At 36.8% G+C, this 19,675-nt stretch overlaps 1 protein-coding gene across 1 annotated transcript in view; it reads right to left on the bottom strand.

The window, feature by feature from the left end:
- Positions 1 to 314: 314 nt before the first annotated feature.
- CNTN3 (contactin 3) overlaps positions 315 to 19,675 on the bottom strand; it is a 356,028-nt gene continuing 336,667 nt past the window's right edge. The window contains exons 21-23 of the mRNA XM_086697583.1: positions 4,846 to 4,958; positions 4,041 to 4,209; positions 315 to 2,278 (exon numbers count right to left, since the gene is read on the bottom strand). Of these exons, the coding sequence (XP_086553709.1) occupies positions 2,172 to 2,278; positions 4,041 to 4,209; positions 4,846 to 4,958 (389 nt within the window). The 3' untranslated portion in view covers positions 315 to 2,171. The remainder of the gene's footprint in view (positions 2,279 to 4,040; positions 4,210 to 4,845; positions 4,959 to 19,675) is intronic.

Below are 19,675 nucleotides of genomic sequence, written 5' to 3'. Positions count from 1 at the left end.
CTCTCAGCTGCCAGTGCAGAGCCCAACGTGGGGCTCAAACTCATGGACCTTGAGATCATGACCTTGAGCCGAAATCAAGAGTCAGAAGCTTAACTGACTGAGTCATCCAGGTGGCCCAGAAAGCACCTTGCCTTAAACTGTAGATTCTACTAAGTCAGTGGTGTCTAAAAATAATTTTTTAAAATGTCCTCTTAAAAGATGGAAAGACTAAATTTTGGCTGAAAAAATATCAGCATAACTATTATGGTGCCCTCCTATTTCCCCCCTTAAAATATTCTTTTTGACCATACCACAATTAATCATGCAGGGGCCACTGATTGTTATAAATTTTATTTGAATAATAGAAAATAATACATACAGATAACCATAGGATACACACACAGAATTTAAAGATAAATCTTATACTTTTCAATATGAAACAAAGTACATATCTCATGGAGATATATTGCTACAAATGCCAAGAAACAATAATCATTTTGAAAATGGAAAGTGTAGGAACATATTATAGGAATTACTAAATAATAAAAAGGTACAACTCCATTACATGTAGCGTAAAATTCAGGTATTGGAGAAAGCGTTTCCCCACTTTTTGACTGGAAATAACAATGGTCATATGAAATCTACTAAGTCATTCAGATTTTTTCTAGATATATACAGTATATACAGACCTTGCAAAGAAAGTTATAAATATTTTTTCTCCTTTGTGTATAATGACTTTAATCTTAAATGTAATCTTTAAACATAAAGTAACACTTCATGATGATACCAGAATTTTGCTAATTTTTATTCTTTTTTGATATCTGAACTGTTGTCAAATTCTGATATATCTGTAAAGAAGAACGAGTTCCTGCAAAATGTGACATTGTAGGAAAGAAGTAAAAAAATGATTTTCCAATGTCTAACACTCAATCTGTCGATTTTCATATATTCTTTACATATTGCTATGAAGTCATGTCTTCACCAATCTTTTGAAAACCACATATTGAAAGACTGAGTCATACATATCAAAGTCAGCAGCACTGCCATGGTTCTATTACAAATTTAACTCAGGAACTAAAAAGCCTGCCAGACTCACTCTGATAGACGGTTGGATTTCATTAAAAAACCATCTCCACCATCCAAAAAAGAGAGGGCCTCTTAATGGAATCAGAAATTGGAAATGAAGAATTGTGTGAATTTTGTTTAATATTTGAGTTGAGATTCAGGTCACTCCTTATTTTCTCCACTGTGTTTTAATAAAACCTGAAAGCTTGTCCATAGATGTGAAGGAAACAATTACTATCTAATATATTTTTTTAATATTTGAGAAATAATAAAATGTGAACATTTCAATTTTAAAATATCAGTGAACAAAAAAAGAAAGCGTTACCCATAATGGAATGCAAACTTAAAGAAGCGGCTGGTTCTTTTATATAGTTAGGTAAATTCCTATTAATATTTTGCACAGACCCAAAATATGAGGGGTAGCAAAAACACTTTCACATGTCCTTCTGTATCTCTTAACAAATAATTTATGGGGCACAGGCAGGTACACTGGGCAATATTTCCACATTTTATAGATGAAAAATTGAGAACTAGAGAGAGCAAGAATCTCATAACTTTGTTAGACGTAAACAAAACAGCACCGTTTCCACCTCTGGTGTAGCATTTTTCAACATTCTTGTGAGTCACATGCACCCTCTTCCAAGCAAGGTAATTTTTAAAATGTATTTTCACTCTTGAGTATTTCAAATGAGCATTTCAGAATAGTACTGATCAAGTCTTCCAACCAATGCTGTTATAACGGGGAAATAACATTTGGATTAAATGAGTTTTTCCACATTAAACAAACAAACAAACAAACAACAAACGTGTGTGGGCATGTGTGTGTATACACATGAGAGCATGTGAGTCTATCGAAAGGCAGTGCTCAAAATCATAGCTTACGAATATCTTTATCAAAAGTCTAATGTAATTAATATGTAAATTCCTTTGGTGTATCAAGTAAATATTAAGGCATTTCAGATTCCCCTAAAAGGATTTACTGGTTTTTTTTTTATTATATTCATATTTTACCTATAGAAAGTTAAAAATACAGAGTTGAAAAAAAAAACATGCATAATCACTGCATTTCATGAAAGCACTTTTTTTGTAACCAATTAACTTTCTAGTAAACAATTAAAAAAAAAAAGTTAGTACCGCCACAGGGCATTTACAATGAAGAACAATACTACAGGTAGGTAACTGGACACAGCGTGGACATGTGAGATGGCTGAAGTAGAACCTCTTGCGTCCATATCTGTCAAAGATGATAAACAGCTCATTAATAAGGATTGTACCAAAATAAATCATCAGGGCAAAAGTAATGCCTCTGCTATCAAAATCAAATCATACCACGAACCCAACCTAAAACCTGAGTTATGATTAATCCTCATTTTATTTGTCAGTGTTGCCTATATTAGTTGCCAAGAATATCTCTGAAAGCACCGACGTATTTAAGTTTTTTAAATAAATGAATCTAGGCTGTGCTCATCTAGTATTATTTAACTTTAATTGAAATTGCAAAAACAACTTAATCACTTTGAAAACAATTATACTCTTTTGAGATAATTCAATGGTTTAATTAAAGAAAGCTTCATTGGATGAGAGTTTGGAAAAATCTGTTGGTTTCTACTTTATTCATTTCTAGATAAATTATTAGGCGTGATATAAAACACCATCTTTAAAAAAAGCAGTCAATAAATGCTCCATTTTCCCAGAGATGGCCTTGTCTACACTAGTCTATGCAAGCTCAGCAGACAGCATATGTCAGATGAAAAGGCTACTCTTGACTCAGCAGCCCTAAAATGTGAAAATAGTGGCTGTTTCTGCAAAAGCATAGAACTTACTCCTTTTAACAGTTACACTCTGGCCATATTATAATGTTAACTCTACATCTTGCAGTAATGTACGAATACGAGCATATCTTTTTTAAAATTTTTTATTGTTTGTTTACTTATTTATTTAGAGAGACACACACAGAGTCAGAGTGGGGGAGGGACAGAGAGAGAGGGAGACCAAGAACCTGAAGCAGCCTATAGATTCCTATGCTGCAGAACTCAGTTCTGAGATAAACACTTTCTGCTTTCATGGGATAGTTTAATTATTTGCTTTAATCTAAGTATGGCATTCTTTATGATTTCACATAAAGATAAAATTCTTCCAAGTTTCCATATCCCTCTTTCTCGTTATTTCCTAATGATGTCAGTCATTTTGTTTTCTAAGATTAAAGAGAGAGGTTTTAATCTTATTTCCAAGACTACAGGCTAGGCCACACCCAAGGGAAGGAAACAGGGTACAAGGTTTTTAACGTCACTAAGAACTACAGATTAGGATATGGAGACAAGATGGCTTCTACCATACTTAAATGGAGGTCCCCAAACTCCAGATTTGGAAATTGAAAGAACAAATAAAATTTCTTTTACCACTGTCACTGATAAAATATGTATGCAAGTCTGTTCCCCTTAACTCTAAAAGTGTAATTTCTATAGTAAAATAGGTTTACTTTGGATTTGGAAAAGAAAAGTTAGTGCGAACCTCCTTCGAAATCATAAACTGAGACTTGTTTTTGAAGTGTCTTTTGGTTCGGTCAGCGGTTTATGACCTTAACAATGTTAGATTTCCCACTTTTCGAAGAATTGATAAGATTCATCTACAATTTCTAGGAGGCAAACTAAGATCTTAAAACTAGTTTGTGCTTCTAACATTGTCCTTGAGAAATGCTTAAGAAATTGTTTTTTATAGGCAATCCAAAAGCAAATTTAGGCATTTCTCATAATGAGGAAAAGATTCAAGCTAAATATTTTTGATGTCTTTTCTTTCTGTTATTACCTTTCTTCATGTTTTGTATCACTCCTCAGAAAGTTTTCTTGCCTTCATCTCTCCTATTCCAAAATCTTGTTAGCATTTAGATGGAGGAGATGGTGGGGGAAAACGGACAGAAGGGCACTGACTGACTCACTCTTGGAGGCTCGTAACACTGGTGTTATCAATAAAGTAAATGTTGACTTTGACCAACTTACTGGTTATTCTTGGGATCCTGATCTGTTCGCTACTGGTTCCATCTCCTCCGTCTGTTGTGGCCTTGACTTCAATAATGTAGTCCTCTTTAATGGGCAACAGAAGTTCTGCTGAAGTCTTATTTGTGTTCAGCACTTGTACACTGTTTTGACTGCTAGTCCTATAGAAAACCTGAAACGCATGAACAAATACACTCATTTCTTACATTGCCTACTCTTCCATTTTTCACAGAACTGATTACCCGGATGTTACTTCATTTACGTTGTCTTTCTATACTCACCAGAATATAAATTAAATTCATAGCTCTTTCCTTGGGTCTTAGACTGGGGGTTAGCACATACTAAAATCATCAAGTCCTCAAAATCAAGGAGGTAAGGAAGACGGAAGTGAACTTCTTCTGTGGAAGAGTTCATCTGGGTTGGGCATTTGTATGGTTGGAGAGATGGGGCAAGCCCCTACTCTATTGATCTTGAAAACCAGACCAACAAATTAGAGCCAACACTTTCAGTTGCTTTTTAAGTAGTATATTGGGGTTCGTCAGAAGTAACAAATTAATTAACATTATGAACAATTTATATTTTATCCCACGTCCCTGAATACCCAGAATTACTTCCCTTTTATTTATATTTAAGAAATCAGATATTTGGGGGGGGGGGGAAAGATACCCTTTTCATAAGAAGTTGGTATCTCTATGTCAAAATTAGATTACAGCCACCATATTATCATAGTTAGAAAAACCATTCGAGCCTAGCTTCCCTTGGAAAGTTCTGCCAGGAATAGGAAAAGAAAACATTGCAAATATCTTACTTTATATCCCGTTACTTCTGATTCATTTTCCATTGCTTTAACTTGTTCCCAATTAAGTAACACTTTCGTGTCTGTAGCATTCCAAACAACATTTCCTGGTGGCTGACTGGGAGCTTGAAATGCAAAATGAAAAATTAAAACAGATTTGAACATGAGTGATATTTTACACAGAACATATAAATGACACAGGAGGCTTACAGAAGTACAGCAAAGTCTCTTTGGTAATATGTAGCATATAGGTGGAATCAGAAAAAAATAAGAGTAGCTAAATATCCTTTTATTTTATTTATTTATTTATTTATTTATTTATTTATTTATTTATTGTTTTGTTTTTAATGTTTATTTTTGAGAGAGAGAGAGAGAGAGAGGGAGAATGCGCAGGCAAGGGGGAGAGAGAGAGGGAGACACAGAACCCAAAACAGGCTCCAGGGCCCGAGCTGTCAGCACAGAGCCTGATGCAAGGCTCGAACCCACGAACTGTGAGTTCATGACCTGAGCTGAAGTCGGATGCTTAACCGAATGAGCCACTCAGGCGTTCTTATTTTATTTTCTTATTTTTTTTTTAATGTTTATTTATCTTGAGAGAGAGGCAGAGAGAGAGAGTGTGTGTGTGTGTGTGCAGCAGGGGAGGGCAAGAGAGAGTGAAGAGAGAGAATCTCAAGCAGTTTCCACCCTTTCAACACAGAGCCTGACTCAGGACTTGAACCCATGAAACATGAGATCATGACCTGAGCCAAGATCAAGAGTCAGATGCTTAACAGGCTGAGTCACCCAGGCACACCACTAAATGTCCTTTTAAAAACACTCTTCAATTAAATTGTGAGATAATTCATTTCATGACATTCATCATATCTTTTAGAATATATTTCCCTTGTTGCTGTGGGTCTTTTTCTGGAAACATGTTGATGGTGGAGACAAAGAAATTCCTTAACCCACCACGAGAGGGATGCTGCTTGATGCACCAAGAAAGGCAGGCAGTGTGACCATTCTGACATATAGACAGAGGCGAAGAGAAATTGCCAACTGAGTAAAGACACACAAAATGAAGTATGGATGATTTTTAAGCCAGCTTTGTGTGATGACACAGGCAAAATAGGAGGCAATCAAGGATAAGGGCTACTTATATTTATTTCCATGAAGTTAATACCTATTCACGTGAAAAAATGTAGCAGGGAGAATACACGTCACTCTTCGTTTTTCAAGTTTTAAACCAATTTTTGAGAAAAATAAGGCAAGACTCGAAAACATTAGTGAGAATTCCCTTAGATAATGAGTGAAATTCCCTGAGGTTTAACACCTTGGATTCATAGCTTAGTTCCCTCTCATGAACTCCAGTTAGTAAACTATGCCGGGCAAAGGGGTTCAACTGCAACACAGACAGAATATTAAAATTCAGTTTCTCATCAAGCACAAAACAAACACAATTTTATCCATGTGGCAACAGCATCACAGTTGCCCAAAGCAGTGCTGAAATACGCCGTACTTGTGGACTTAGCCACACAATGTGATCTGGCTAACTGAATCTGTAATGGGAAAATTATATAAAATATTGGCTATGCAGAGAAATTTCTAAACATCATTGACTCACGCCATGAGGGAAAGACGGCTGAACCTACAGATGGGAAGAGTTCTCCAGATACATTTACGTGACTACACACGTGATACATTATGTGACTAATGACACCAAACAAGATTGTATTCCCTGCAGATTCTTTTGCTTATTGTCCGCTCTTGAACACTATTCTACACTGCCTTTCCAATTTGTGATCTGGCATTAGTGACGGCTTCAGGTCAGTTCAGAGAGTTCAAGCTGTATTGCTTTGATAACAAAAAATATATATGATGGCAGTTGCTTACGGTTGAAATACTAATGTATTTCTGTTGTCTCAATTCAAATGATATGAATGCACAATTGTTAGGACCTTTTCTCAAAGTCTGATTTGCTGTGTCCTTACGGTCCTATAAAAGGACAGGTTCATTTGATGCAACTCAGATAACACAGGCAGCATAGTGGTTCTACCAAAAGATGTGTGCCCGGAGATTACAGGAAACTTGAGTAATTTGGATTGAATCATCTATTCCAATACTAGTCTCAAAGAAGAAATGACTGCAAGTATAACACTGAGAAATATCTTGTATCAGTGCAAAAATAGATGAGTTGAATGAGTTCAGCCTGAATTGAATACTTCTTAAATACACAGAAAGAAAAAAGAAACAGGAACAGGGGAAAGAAGACAAAATTAAGGTTTGTTCTGGGTCTGATTACCCTTATTCTGAATCACATCAGTTTTTCCTGAGCATCAGATAATCATGTACACTTGCATAACTTTTGCTATTTTTTTTTTTTCCAACGTTTATGTATTTTTGGGACAGAGAGAGACAGAGCATGAACGGGGGAGGGGCAGAGAGAGAGGGAGACACAGAATCGGAAACAGGCTCCAGGCTCTGAGCCATTAGCCCAGAGCCCGATGCGGGGCTCGAACTCAGGTACCGCGAGATCGTGACCTGGCTGAAGTCGGACGCTTAACGGACTGCGCCACCCAGGCGCCCCTACTTTTGCTATTTTTAAAAAGAGGACTTGACTTAAAAAAAAATCTAATTTAGCCTCATCCCAAACACTAATACTCACACAATAATTGGCTTAATATCCTCGTTACATTCTTATGGTACCCTCTAAAGTAAATGAAGCATTTTTAAATGTAAAAAAAAAATATTTGTGAACCACCCTGAAGTCATCTCTCTTATCATCACTGATAAGAACGACATCATGTGGAGGGGCCCCAGGGTGGCTCATGGGAAAAGAGTTTCAGTTTTGCAAGATGAAAGACTTCTAGAATCCATTACACAACCACCAATCTTAATGCTACCGAACTATACTTTTAAAAATGGGTAAGGGGTGCCTGTCTGGCTCAGTCCCTTAGGCGTCTGACTGTTGACCTCAGCTCAGGTTTTGATCTTGGGGTTGTGACTTCAAGCCCTGCATTGGACTCCATGCAGGGCGTGAAGCCTACTTTTAAAAAAAATGGGCAAGATGGAAATTTCATGTTATGTGTATTTTTACCACAATTAAAAATCAAAAGCAACAACTTGTTAAGAAGTATTATGTGGATTCAAACCAGCTCTGATTAATTCCAAAGTCTATGCCTCCCATATTACATTGTGCTGACTACCTGAGACCGTATTTAGCTTCTGAATGACTAATCACAGGTTTGTAAATGATGTAAAAGTGAATATGAAACAAGAATGTCACAAAATATGCTCAGTGCCCACTTTCACAGGAAAACATATCATGCTTTTCCTGATTTCTCAGACAAAAGTGGGGCCTCTTTTCATTTCCCTGATCCACTTTCTTCATGATCCTCATCAAAGGTACATTGTACACTTTTTTTACTAGTAATCTGTAAGATCTTTGCAAGCAGAGACATTGTCTGGTAAGGTCTCTGACACAGACAAGTCGAAACGGTAGATTGTACTCACTGGCCCAATGCCTTGACAAGGGTAGATATCAAATTCGATATTGTATATGACTGATGTTTTCATGTAAAAAGCAAAAACTCAAGGATTAAGGAGACACTTTTACAGTGTTATCAGAAAATAGGTTTGAAACCATTCCCTTTGCATTCCTAAGGGATGATTCATTCAATGAACATTCTGAATGGAGTAAAGATTCAGAGTAAGTATTAGTGAAATAATTCACTGTGACACCAGCAAGACAACATTTGGCTGGTCGCACTTTTCAAATGCAGCATATCAGAATTCAAAATGAATTTTCCAGCTACGTGGTTGAAAGTTCTCCAAGCCATCCTAATAAATGCTATATGTCTACAAAGACAAAACTAGGACAGGAAACATCCATTGATCATCAGCCTTGAGACTTGAAATTGAATACGCCCAGTTGTACCGAGGCTAAGGTGATAAGGAACAGAACCCAAAGAAGAAGAAAACAAGAAAAACATCAACAACACTGGTGTATTAATTGAATACTTAAATGATTTATTCAAGAGACATCTATGTGTCAAGGGTTAAGAAAAAAAAAGGAAGAAGGAGGTGGCAACATCTGGAATAGATTTTGAAAGGCAAATATGATTTTTGCATGTAGAGGTGAGAGAGGGAAAGGTATCCAGCAGAGGAATAAACACCTGCCAAGACACAAAGGCAGGTAATAGTAAGGTTCAGTGGGGAGCTCAGTTGTAACTGGTTACAAGGTAGTGGGGAAGGGCAAGGATAGACCAGATGCAGTTGAAGACGCAAGCAGGAGCCAGATGCTAACGGGTCTAAGAGACCAAAAGAACTAGGAAAGGAGTTTTTCCATAGGCAATTAGGAAGACATTGATTGAATAAAAGTAGGGAAGTGATACTATCAATTTTGTAGTTTCACAGATCAATGTGGGAATAGCGGGGAAGAAGGAGAATCTTGGCAGGCATTCTGTTGGGAGAATATGGTAGCACTTAGTGTAAGAGAGAATGAAAGGTCTGTTCACACGAAGATGATTGTAGTGGAGTTGGAGGGAGGAAACAAATGATGTTTGTGGAGACTCAACAAGTCATGATGGCTGACATCATATGGGTGCTGGCAATAAAAACAAACCTAATTCTGGCTGACAACACAGACCTTGGGGAACAACATCTTATACCTGGAATTCCCTTCGGCCACAAATTTAATAACTTTATTGTGTGTTAGAGATCCTTCTGAGTACAGTAGACAAAGAGATTAATATGTTCTCTGACTTCTACCCACAGGGTCTATCAGTGGTTCCCAAGGATCAGTATTTCTACCATTAGAGATGATTTTAGATGGATGACATTTTTAATTGGAAATATTTAGATATTTTCACGTAAGCCAAAAAAAAAAAAAAAAAAAAAAAAGAACTAACATCCATTTCTTGATTCACAGATATGATTCTCTGGATGAGGCCAACATTGATACATCTGTAATAATCTACACACAATACACAGATCATTAAAACTAGGTTCTAAACAATGATAAAGAACAAAGGTTATTATGAAAACACAAATCACTCCGATGTTTTCAGCTGTACACACATGTGTGTGGTAAGCATCCCAAAATACACAGTCACAATTCAAACTAACTCTGACCTAAGGGAATACTTACTACAAATAATTCATCTTAAACTAAGTGATCAAGAAAAGAATATCACTCTACCAATAACAATAACAGATAGTCTGATTAGCTAATTGCAAAACTTATCTTCAGGTATGCATTTTTTTTAAATAAGTTTACTTTTCTTTGCAATTCATTGTGCTCTTTAACTTTAAAACTTTTTCTATTCAAATAATTGTTTTCATTTTATGAAGAAAGTCTTATAGCTACTATCTTGTAATCAAGAGAAATAGTGATTTTCTGTTTATGGTAATGGTATAGTTGCTTTTAAGGTAAATATATTTAACTATCAAATTAAATCTATTAGGAAAATAATCATACGGTTTGTTTGCACACATGGGTAAAATCATGCAAATATCATTGAGTGACTAGAGATGGCAAAATGCTGGGAAAATTCTGCACAGGTTGACTTGCTTAGTCCATGATCCAGACTTCCCTTCTGCATCTTCATTGTTACTCATAGCTTCCATCCTTACAACATTTAGTTCCCTTGTATGGAGCCTTCAATGCTCTTCTTTTCTATCTTCCTAGGGTCAAACCTCAAGTATGAACGCTTTGCTTCCACAATCTCTATAAAAAGGCTGCCTACTCCTGTGTGCCAAGAGTCATCCTGGCATGACACAGAAAAGATCTACCTAATACTTCAGACAGAAGCCTGGAAGCAATGTGGCCATTCACATGGCACATGTCCTGAACTAACTTCCTAGCCTAACAGAAGCCACAGTGTCTCACATGTAAAGGAAGAAGAGCTAAGAGAGCAATTTTCTATGACAACCTACAAGATAGTGAAATTGCTCTAGGACTGTCAAGCTTCAAATCAAAAGTTGCAAACTGAAAATGCATCTGCTAAATCCAGCTTGCAATTTTTTTTTTTGTCTAACCCATTGCACTTTAATTTTGCTTAGTTGCCAATATTTGAAAGTCAGGAGCTTTCCTGTAAGTTCTGGATTTCTGATTGTTAATTGCTTGTGTAATATCAGATCGGAAGGAATGGACCTTAGGAATGGACCTAAGGAAAGACTTTCCCAGCCATCCACCCCTGCTCATTTCTACCTGTCTGGCTACTAAAGGTGTCTGACTTCACATTCTTCTTTTCTTTTATTTTTTTAAAGTTTATTCATTTATTTTGAGAGACACAGAGAAAGCAGGAGTGGGGGAGGGGCAGAGAGGGAGGAAGAGAGAGAATCCCAAGCAGGCTCTGCAGTGTAAGCGTGGAGGCCAATGTGGGGCTTGAACTCATGAAACCAAGAGATCATGACCTGAGCAGAAACTAAGAGTCAGACTCTTAACTGAGTCATCCAGGTACCCATTCCTCTTTTAAAATAAACACTAGGAGGTGCATGGGTGATTGGGATTCTCTCTCATCCTCTCTCTCTCTGCCCCTCCCCTGCCCACGCTGTCTCTTTTTGTCAAAAAAAATTTTTTTAATTAAGAAAAAACAAATACCAGTTTAGGGTGGTTTATATATATTTTAAGGACATTTAATTGGCATATTTAGATAATTAATACATCTTGATTGAATAAAACTATACAATGTAACTGGTTAAAAAATTTTTTTTAATGTTTGTTTATTTTTGAGAGAGAGGCAGGGTGCAAGCAGGGGAGGGGCAGAGAAAGAGGGAGACCCAGAATCTGAGGCAGGCACCAGGCTCTGAGCTGTCAGCACAGAGCCCAACGCGGGGCTCGAACCCATGAACTGTGAGATCATGACCTGAGCCAAAGTCGGATGCTTAACCAACGGAGCCACCCAGGCATCCCATGATGTAACTGTTTAAACTTGTTATTTCTCTAAAGGCTTGAGGTTGTGGATGCTGAGGGAAGGATGAGAAGGAGGAAGGGTGTAGATACTGAAGGAAGATGAAAATGTAATTCAGGGATCTCTAGAGATCTCTCAGCTACCTGAGCTATATTCTTAGATCCTCTAGAAACATCTCATTCATGATCCTTAATATTAGCTGGTAGGGTCGACTGTTTTATTGTTTAAATTTTTTTGAGGTGGTTTAAAATCTTTGTAATTCCTTTGCCTCTTACTTCTCATGGGAAGATTATATTTATCTCACTCTCACGACATTCAGCTTGGCCATGGGGCCTGTGGTTCCCAGGGATGTAGGAAGAGATACTTCCCCTTCTCATTGGCATCTTATAGACATCAGGCTGTGTCATATGACTTCTTTCAACCAATGGAATGCAAGCAAAAGTGAAACGGGCCACTCCCAAGTGGCAGCTTCAAAAGCCATCAAAGAATCTGCTTAGCCATTGTCTTTTCCCTCTGCCATGAGACTAGCATGGCCCACAGAGTGGCTGCTCCTTCAGTCTGGGCGCTGGTGTGAACACAACCTGGATCAGATCAGAATCATACTTGTAGTGGACATGGACTATGAATAAGACAGGAACACTTGCAGTTCTAAGCCACTGAGATTTGGAGGTTGGAGACTGTGGCCTGCACTAGCCTAATCTGACTGCTATAGCTATTAATCAGTATTCTAAATAGCTCTGATGCACCACAGTACATTTTTGTAAAGGAATGGAGACACAAAACAGTACCTATTAATATAACTTATCGATTAGGACTTCCAATTTTACTTTCCAGATACTATCTTATGCAGAAGCCCAATCCAGAATAGGCTGATTGAGTTCCACATTTTATTAGAACTTGACATGTGGTCTGCATTTTTAAATTTTTGCTAAATTATATCTCAACTTTCACATGCTACAGATTTTTCCCCTGTCAGCTCAATTTCTACTGTTGATGGTATGCTAAAATAGAAAAAAGTCATAGGGGCACCTGGGTGTCTCAGTTAAGCTTCTGACTTTGGCTCAGGTCATGATCTCACCATTTGTGAGTTAGAGCGCCACATCGGGCTCTGTGCTGACAGCTCAGAGCCTGGGGCCTGCTTTGGATTCTGTGTCTCCTTTACTCTCTGCCCCTCCCCTGCTTACACTTACTCTCTCTCTCAAAAATAAATAAACATTACAAAAGATTTTAAAAAATTAAAACATCATAAAAACAAATTTAATTTTGGTAGAAAGGTTGCTATATTTACAGCACAACACTAATTGGCGGGCTGGAAAATTATTTCACTAATTTCAAATGTGACAAAAAAAATATTACGTTGAATAATTTTATTACTATTGTTCTTTAAGCACCCATCATGATATCCTTTGTGTATTTGATTAACAGACTCCTCAACATCAGCTTTATAGATTTCACATCGTCCGCATCTTCTCGTCTGCAAGCAAGAGATTACTATAACATTGCTACCGGATGAAACCAGGAATATGAGGCATGTCTACCAATAGGAGAGGGGCTAACTTGTGGCATATTATCACCATGGAATATTATACATACACTAACATACTTATGAAAACTATTAATGACATGGGAAATTGCTATGATATACAGGTAACTAAATATACAGCATACTTCTGTATAAAACAAACATTCTATAGAACTTAAGTCTGAAAAGAAAGCCCCACAATATTAATGATGGTATTTCTGAGTAATAAGATTATGGGTGGTTTTTATTTTCTTCTCTACAATTTTCTTTTTTCCCAAATTTTCAAAAATTAAAATATTTTATATAATAAAAAGTATATTAATTAATATTTATTAATTAACATTATTAACTTTATACAATAATTTTAATATAATTTTTATACAGTATTTTCTTATAATAAATATTAATTAATCATAATTATTAATAAATATTTAATATTAATTACAATACTGTCCAGAATTTTCAAAGGTGATATGTCCATAGTGGTGGCGGTAAGACTGGCATTCCATATTTTGAACAAATATGGAATGTTAAGAACATATGTTTTCTGTGATTAATTATGCAAGATTAAGTAGATTTCTTAATTTGTTTTTGGCTCCTTGATGATAGTAAGATGAATTAATGACAAGTGGTTGTTCTTACCGAGAGCTGGACACTATACTCTGCAGTTGGAGTTGAGTTGAACTTCAGCATCTGACATTAAACTGCTTAAGCACGTAACATTGTGCAGGAATCAGATCACCAAAAGGTATTTGCTCCAAAGTAATGAGATATATTTTCTTTGGAACCATTAGAATTATTGCAAATAAACAAATGACTTATAATAGGAACGTGACTCAATTTTTAACAATACAACAAAAACATCTACTTCTTAACTCATCTGCAACTCAGGAAAGACTTTTCTTGGGGCCCAACCTGGAATGCCAGGGAAGAATATCTTTCTTTCTTTTACATGACTGGAAATTTCCTCGGTCAAAATATTTTCTTCTTTGGATAATAAAAATATTACAATTTGTAAACTGTAAGAAAAACATTTAAACTTTTCTAGAGAATGTGTAGGCAAGTGGAAGATTTCCAAAAAAGTGCCAAAGTTCTTACAAAGTAAAATTTGTAAGATTTACACATTTGGCCAAAGAAATTACTTGATTCTGTATTCGCTGAAATTCTGACTGGAAATCTGAGGAACACGCATTAGTGAACAATGTATTCTATAGCTATATCTGATCTATGGTACATCATACACAGACATGAGTCGTTTACATACATATCCAGGATGTGATAGATAGAAAAGTCAACAAATAGGGGCACCTGGGTGGTTGAGTCAGTTAAGCATCCAACTCTTGATTTTGGCTTAGGTCATGATCTCATGGTTTGCGGGACTGAGCCCAGTGTTGGGCTCCACACTGACATCATGGAGCCAGCTTGGGATTCTCTCCTCCCCACCCCCACTCCCCCCCGCCCCTTTGCACATGCACTTGTGTGCGTGTGTGTGTTCTCTCTCTCAAATTAAATAACCTTTAAGAATAAAACCAATTCAACAAATAACATTAAGTCATCTAGAGAGAAATTCCCTTTACTTTTCCCATTAGCTTGAAGAGAAAGTTGGATTTGAGGATACTAGGTCTTTAACCTCCTTTCACTACAAACATCATAAACAAAGAGGAAGCAGGTTTAGAGGCCTGATCAGGGAAGAACATGATCCTAGTATTAAGAATAGAGAGTGACTTATTTTTTCATTGTATTTATTATTATTACTATTTAACTTATTATTTTGTTAGTAGCTGTTTATGGCAATGACACTAGTTTCCATACTCTGAAAGTTAGTTTCTGCTTTATTTTTAAGTTTATGAAAGCAAAAGTTGTATGTTAATTTTTAAGAAAAGTTGTTAGGTGCATATGAGAAGAGGCCCACAAAAATGGCAAAAATTGAGAAGACAGATCACATACAAAATTTGGGAAACTTTGCATGGATATATTTCCTAAGTCATAATGTAGAGTGAATAATTATCTAATTAAATTATATATACAAAAATTCTAGAACTTCCAAATTATGTATTTGAAGCAGGAATATTCATTTTATCAAAAACCTCTGAAATATTCTTACTCATATTCTTTGTGTGTTTGTTTTACTCACATACCTTTTCATTTCCTGAGGACACACTTAATTGGTTTCCATAAATTTAGGTAATTGATTTTAGCTCAACTTACATGGGTAAACATTGTGTTTAGAAAAGCAAAAACTCAAGTGCAAAATGTTGTACCACTTAATATTATTCTGTTTTCTCAAGTGGACATACATGCATAATCATCACTGAAGGCATAAAAATACAGGTTCCCCTTGTTCCAGGGTGAGGTCTGGGTATGTGATTCAGGCCAGGCCTGTGAAGGTTTTCTATCAACTGGCTCTAACAACTGGTTCTGGGATAGGCCAAGAAGAACCATCCTTAGCTCTGAATGGAATTATCAGGAAGGAGCGGTCTCTTTTCCCAGGGTGTTTCTTTGACAGAAATAAGCCTTGAGGTGCTAATTGCAATACTTCTACCCTGAAAAGGGAACATGGTGAAAATGATTCCACCACTGAACAGAACCAAGAAATGGAGAGTCTTATCTGTTCAACAAATATTATTGGGCACCAACTATGATTACTTTAACAGTGGAGACAGAGCTCTGAGGATAAAGTTATGGTCAAAACAGGGGAAATCTGTGCCCTGAAGGACCTTGATTCCACTCAAAGCAAGCTGGAGAGACAACAATCAAATAAATAAGGACAAGTTCCAGAATGTGTGGTAGTTGTCAGTGCTCTGCCCAAGAACAAAGCAGGGAAGGAAACTGTCAGGAGATGAGGGATGCACTTTTAAAGATGGCGGTCAGATGGCACCGAGCTGGTATTTGAGCAAAGATCTGAAAGAGATGACAGAGTAAGCCATTTGGATGCCTGGAGAAGGAGCCTTCTGGGCAGAGGGAACAGCAAATGCACAGGCTCTGAAGTGAAAGTACAATGAGTGAGGAGGAAAATAGAAAATGAGTCAGAGGAGGATTTGGAGGATGGATCATATAAAGCTTTGTTGAGCATTATAAGGATTTAGTACTTATCTGAAGTGAGATGAAAGGGGACAGCCTGAGCATCACCGTGGCCTTAGGGAGGCAAGGGTGGAAACAGGCTGAGCAGTAAGGGGTCACTGCCCTGATCCCTGTGAGGATCTGCAGCTTGTGAAAGCAATATGATGTGGTGGATGCTTGCACAAGTCCGATTCTGACTCAGTTGTTGGGGTTGAGAGAAAGAGAAGAGTTGAGGCCTATTCCAAGATTTTTGGCCTGAGCAACTGAAACACTGGGATTTAATTCACTGAGATAGAGAATGCTGTAGAAAAGAAATGTTTTAAATGGAGTGGATGGAGCAGTCAAGAATTTAGTTTTAGGAATATTCAGTTTGAGGTCTTACTAGATGATTCTTGAGGACGCTGTTTGAGTGCTGAATCCATCCATACTGAAAGCCAGGATTACCACTTGACTTTTTAGTTATACAAAGCAGAATATTTGCCCTACAAATTCTTTTGTGCAATCTCTGAACATAAAATTCTCAGTCTGTTTCCTTTTAGAAGCCAAGAAATTTCATCATTTACATGCCATCTGCAATTTTTCTTCATCAGTGCCTTTAGACACAAGATGTTCTTAAGAGTTAGCTCTCCTTGGGTTGCAAGTAACCATCTTAGATTACTTAAAGAGGCTAATTACCTTTGAAATGCTTCCAAAAAACACCAAGTATTTGGATATCAAAAATTAAGTGTTTAATGGAAGCTACAGTATTTAACTTGAGAATCCTTGTATTATTTTACATTAATCAAAAATAATCACACAAGATCCGTACTGCTATAAAGTCTTGCATACTGAATTCCATGATTACAAGTATATGAAACTTGCACATTTTAAGCAAGATGGTAAAAGACTACCGTAAGTGTTTTGAATTCACAATGCTCAGTCAAGAGGAAGTATATTTGATTAATAACAGTACTTCAGGCTGGCCTGCTTCTTTAGATGCCATTCCTCCAATTAGCTACCCACTCAATATTTAATGAGTGGTTCCTAGCGCCATGCTGGGTACTGGGGCTGGATGAACAAGACACAGAAGGATTCTTTCCCCATAAAGTTTACAATCCAGAGGGGGAAACAGGTAGCAAGAAAGGAATCAAAGATGTTATGCTAGTTCTTGATGCCTGAAGCATGATGATAATGCTCTTCAGAGAGATAATCACAAAAACCTTACCAAAATTCTTAAATAGGATTTGAAGCTAAATCCACGTCAAAGGTTAGGATGGCTATTAAGAGCTCCCAGTAACAGTAATAACACCAGCTTTAAAGGATTCTGTTTTACTTGCATTTTTGTACCTTTAGAGAAAAATTATTAACATAAAATTGAAAAATTAACACACGCTATTTATATCCAAACTTAGAATAATTAAGGATTTCAATTATCTCTAAGCGTTTCCCACCCAATATAGGAAATTTTCCCCTAATAACACTTACAGATCAACACGCACACTCCCATTCAATTGCAGCAATAGGGATGCATCACGTTCAGAGGGATTTCATTCAATTGTTGGGATTTCCGTCAGACTAAAAGTTCTGTGAACAAAGGAGTCCAGTCTATCTTTGATCACCTTACCCACTTCCTAAGCGTGGAGTAAAATCCCAGTAAATACTGGTGTTAAACGGGATGTGGATATCCTAATTATATGGTTGAAAGAGAGGATAGCACGCTGATTAAGACTGTGTCTGGATTTGGATGCCTATACTGCTACTTAGTCTGTGGTCTCAGCAAAGTCATACAACCTCTATATGCCACAGCATCCTCATCCTTGAAGAGAAGCTACCATCACCTTCCAACCCATGGTGTTGCTGTGAGAACTGAGAATCAATGCATGAAACATATCTACAACAGTCACAGCAAATTACGCAGTAAGTGTGAGCTTTTAAATTTTTTTTTTCAACGTTTATTTATTTTTGGGACAGAGAGAGACAGAGCATGAACGGGGGAGGGGCAGAGAGAGAGGGAGACACAGAATCGGAAACAGGCTCCAGGCTCTGAGCCATCAGCCCAGAGCCCGACGCGGGGCTCGAACTCACGGACCGCGAGATCGTGACCTGGCTGAAGTCGGACGCTTAACCGACTGCGCCACCCAGGCGCCCCAAGTGTGAGCTTTTAAAATCATAATCACCATCGTGATTGGTGCAAACTTCTACTTTAGACTGGGTATTTATATTTTACACCTAAATCATACAAGGGTTTTGCTTCTTTTTACAGTTTTATTTCACTCATTGTACATTATCATAATATTCTTATTGATCTGTAAGTCTTTTCCTTGTGCCTTACCAAATTACTAAGTTCCTCACTGATTCCATGATGTCATACTGGCTTTTACAATCATAATTTTCTAGCAAGTAATCACATCAATTATTAAGTCAGAGTAAAGAGCCAGATAAACTTGTTTGCATATCTTCTTGCAATCAGAATTTTTGATTGATGCTGTGCTTTGAATATATAAATGATGATGTATATTTAAATCTTACTAATTCAGAATTGTTACTGATAATACCAAACATATTTAGCAAGAAGTTCTAAACACCGAATATTTTTAGTTCAAGTATTTCCAAAACCAAATACTCCTTCATCTAACCCTAGATGTGTAGTATGAGTAAAAGATTGGGTCAGGCTTCTCCTAATAATTAGTGAGGGATAATACTGAAGTATGACATGTATTGGTTGCTTGTACATGTATGCCACCAAAGATTTATAATGGCTTGTTGCTAAACGTTGCTCTGCAATCTCATTACACTAAATTGGTAACCAAGTTCTCTTTTATATAGATAATACAAAGATGAACATGTGAACTTCACTGATTAAATTAACAATGGCTAATTAAAATCTAAAGTAGTAGAATTATGTTTTATATGTATTTTAACTTATCCACAATGCTAGCCAATTATATTTAATTTTATATTATTGGTGTAATTTTTACTAAAATTTATTTATTTTTATTTTATTTTAGAGAGAGAGAGACAGTGCAAGCTGGGGACAGGGGCAGAGGGAAAGGCAGAGAGAATCTCAAGCAGGCTCCATGCTTAGGGCAGAGCCCAATGCAGGGCTCAATCCCATGACCCTGGGATCATGACCTGAGTTGATATCAAGAGTTGGACACTCAATTTACTGAGTGTCCTATATTATTGGTATACTTAGCAATTTTATTTAATAAGTGTATATTCTACACAAAAATTTGGCTATTATATATGGAGAGAGAAATGCAGTAATGAAACTAGAAACCAAGCAAAATTAATGTCTCATTCCCATATGAAGCCAGTTAAGCAAACATTTTCACTGAGTTAATAAATTTTGAAAACAAGAAAATAATAGTTTTCTGTAAATAAAAGTAAT

The sequence above is a fragment of the Puma concolor genome, chromosome A2 (genome assembly GCF_028749965.1).
Source record: "Puma concolor isolate L17-30 chromosome A2, mPumCon1.1.hap2, whole genome shotgun sequence".
Classification (NCBI taxonomy): Eukaryota; Metazoa; Chordata; class Mammalia; order Carnivora; family Felidae; genus Puma; species Puma concolor.
Note: the sequence above shows the minus strand (reverse complement) of the source record. Positions and strands in the feature narration are given on the sequence as shown.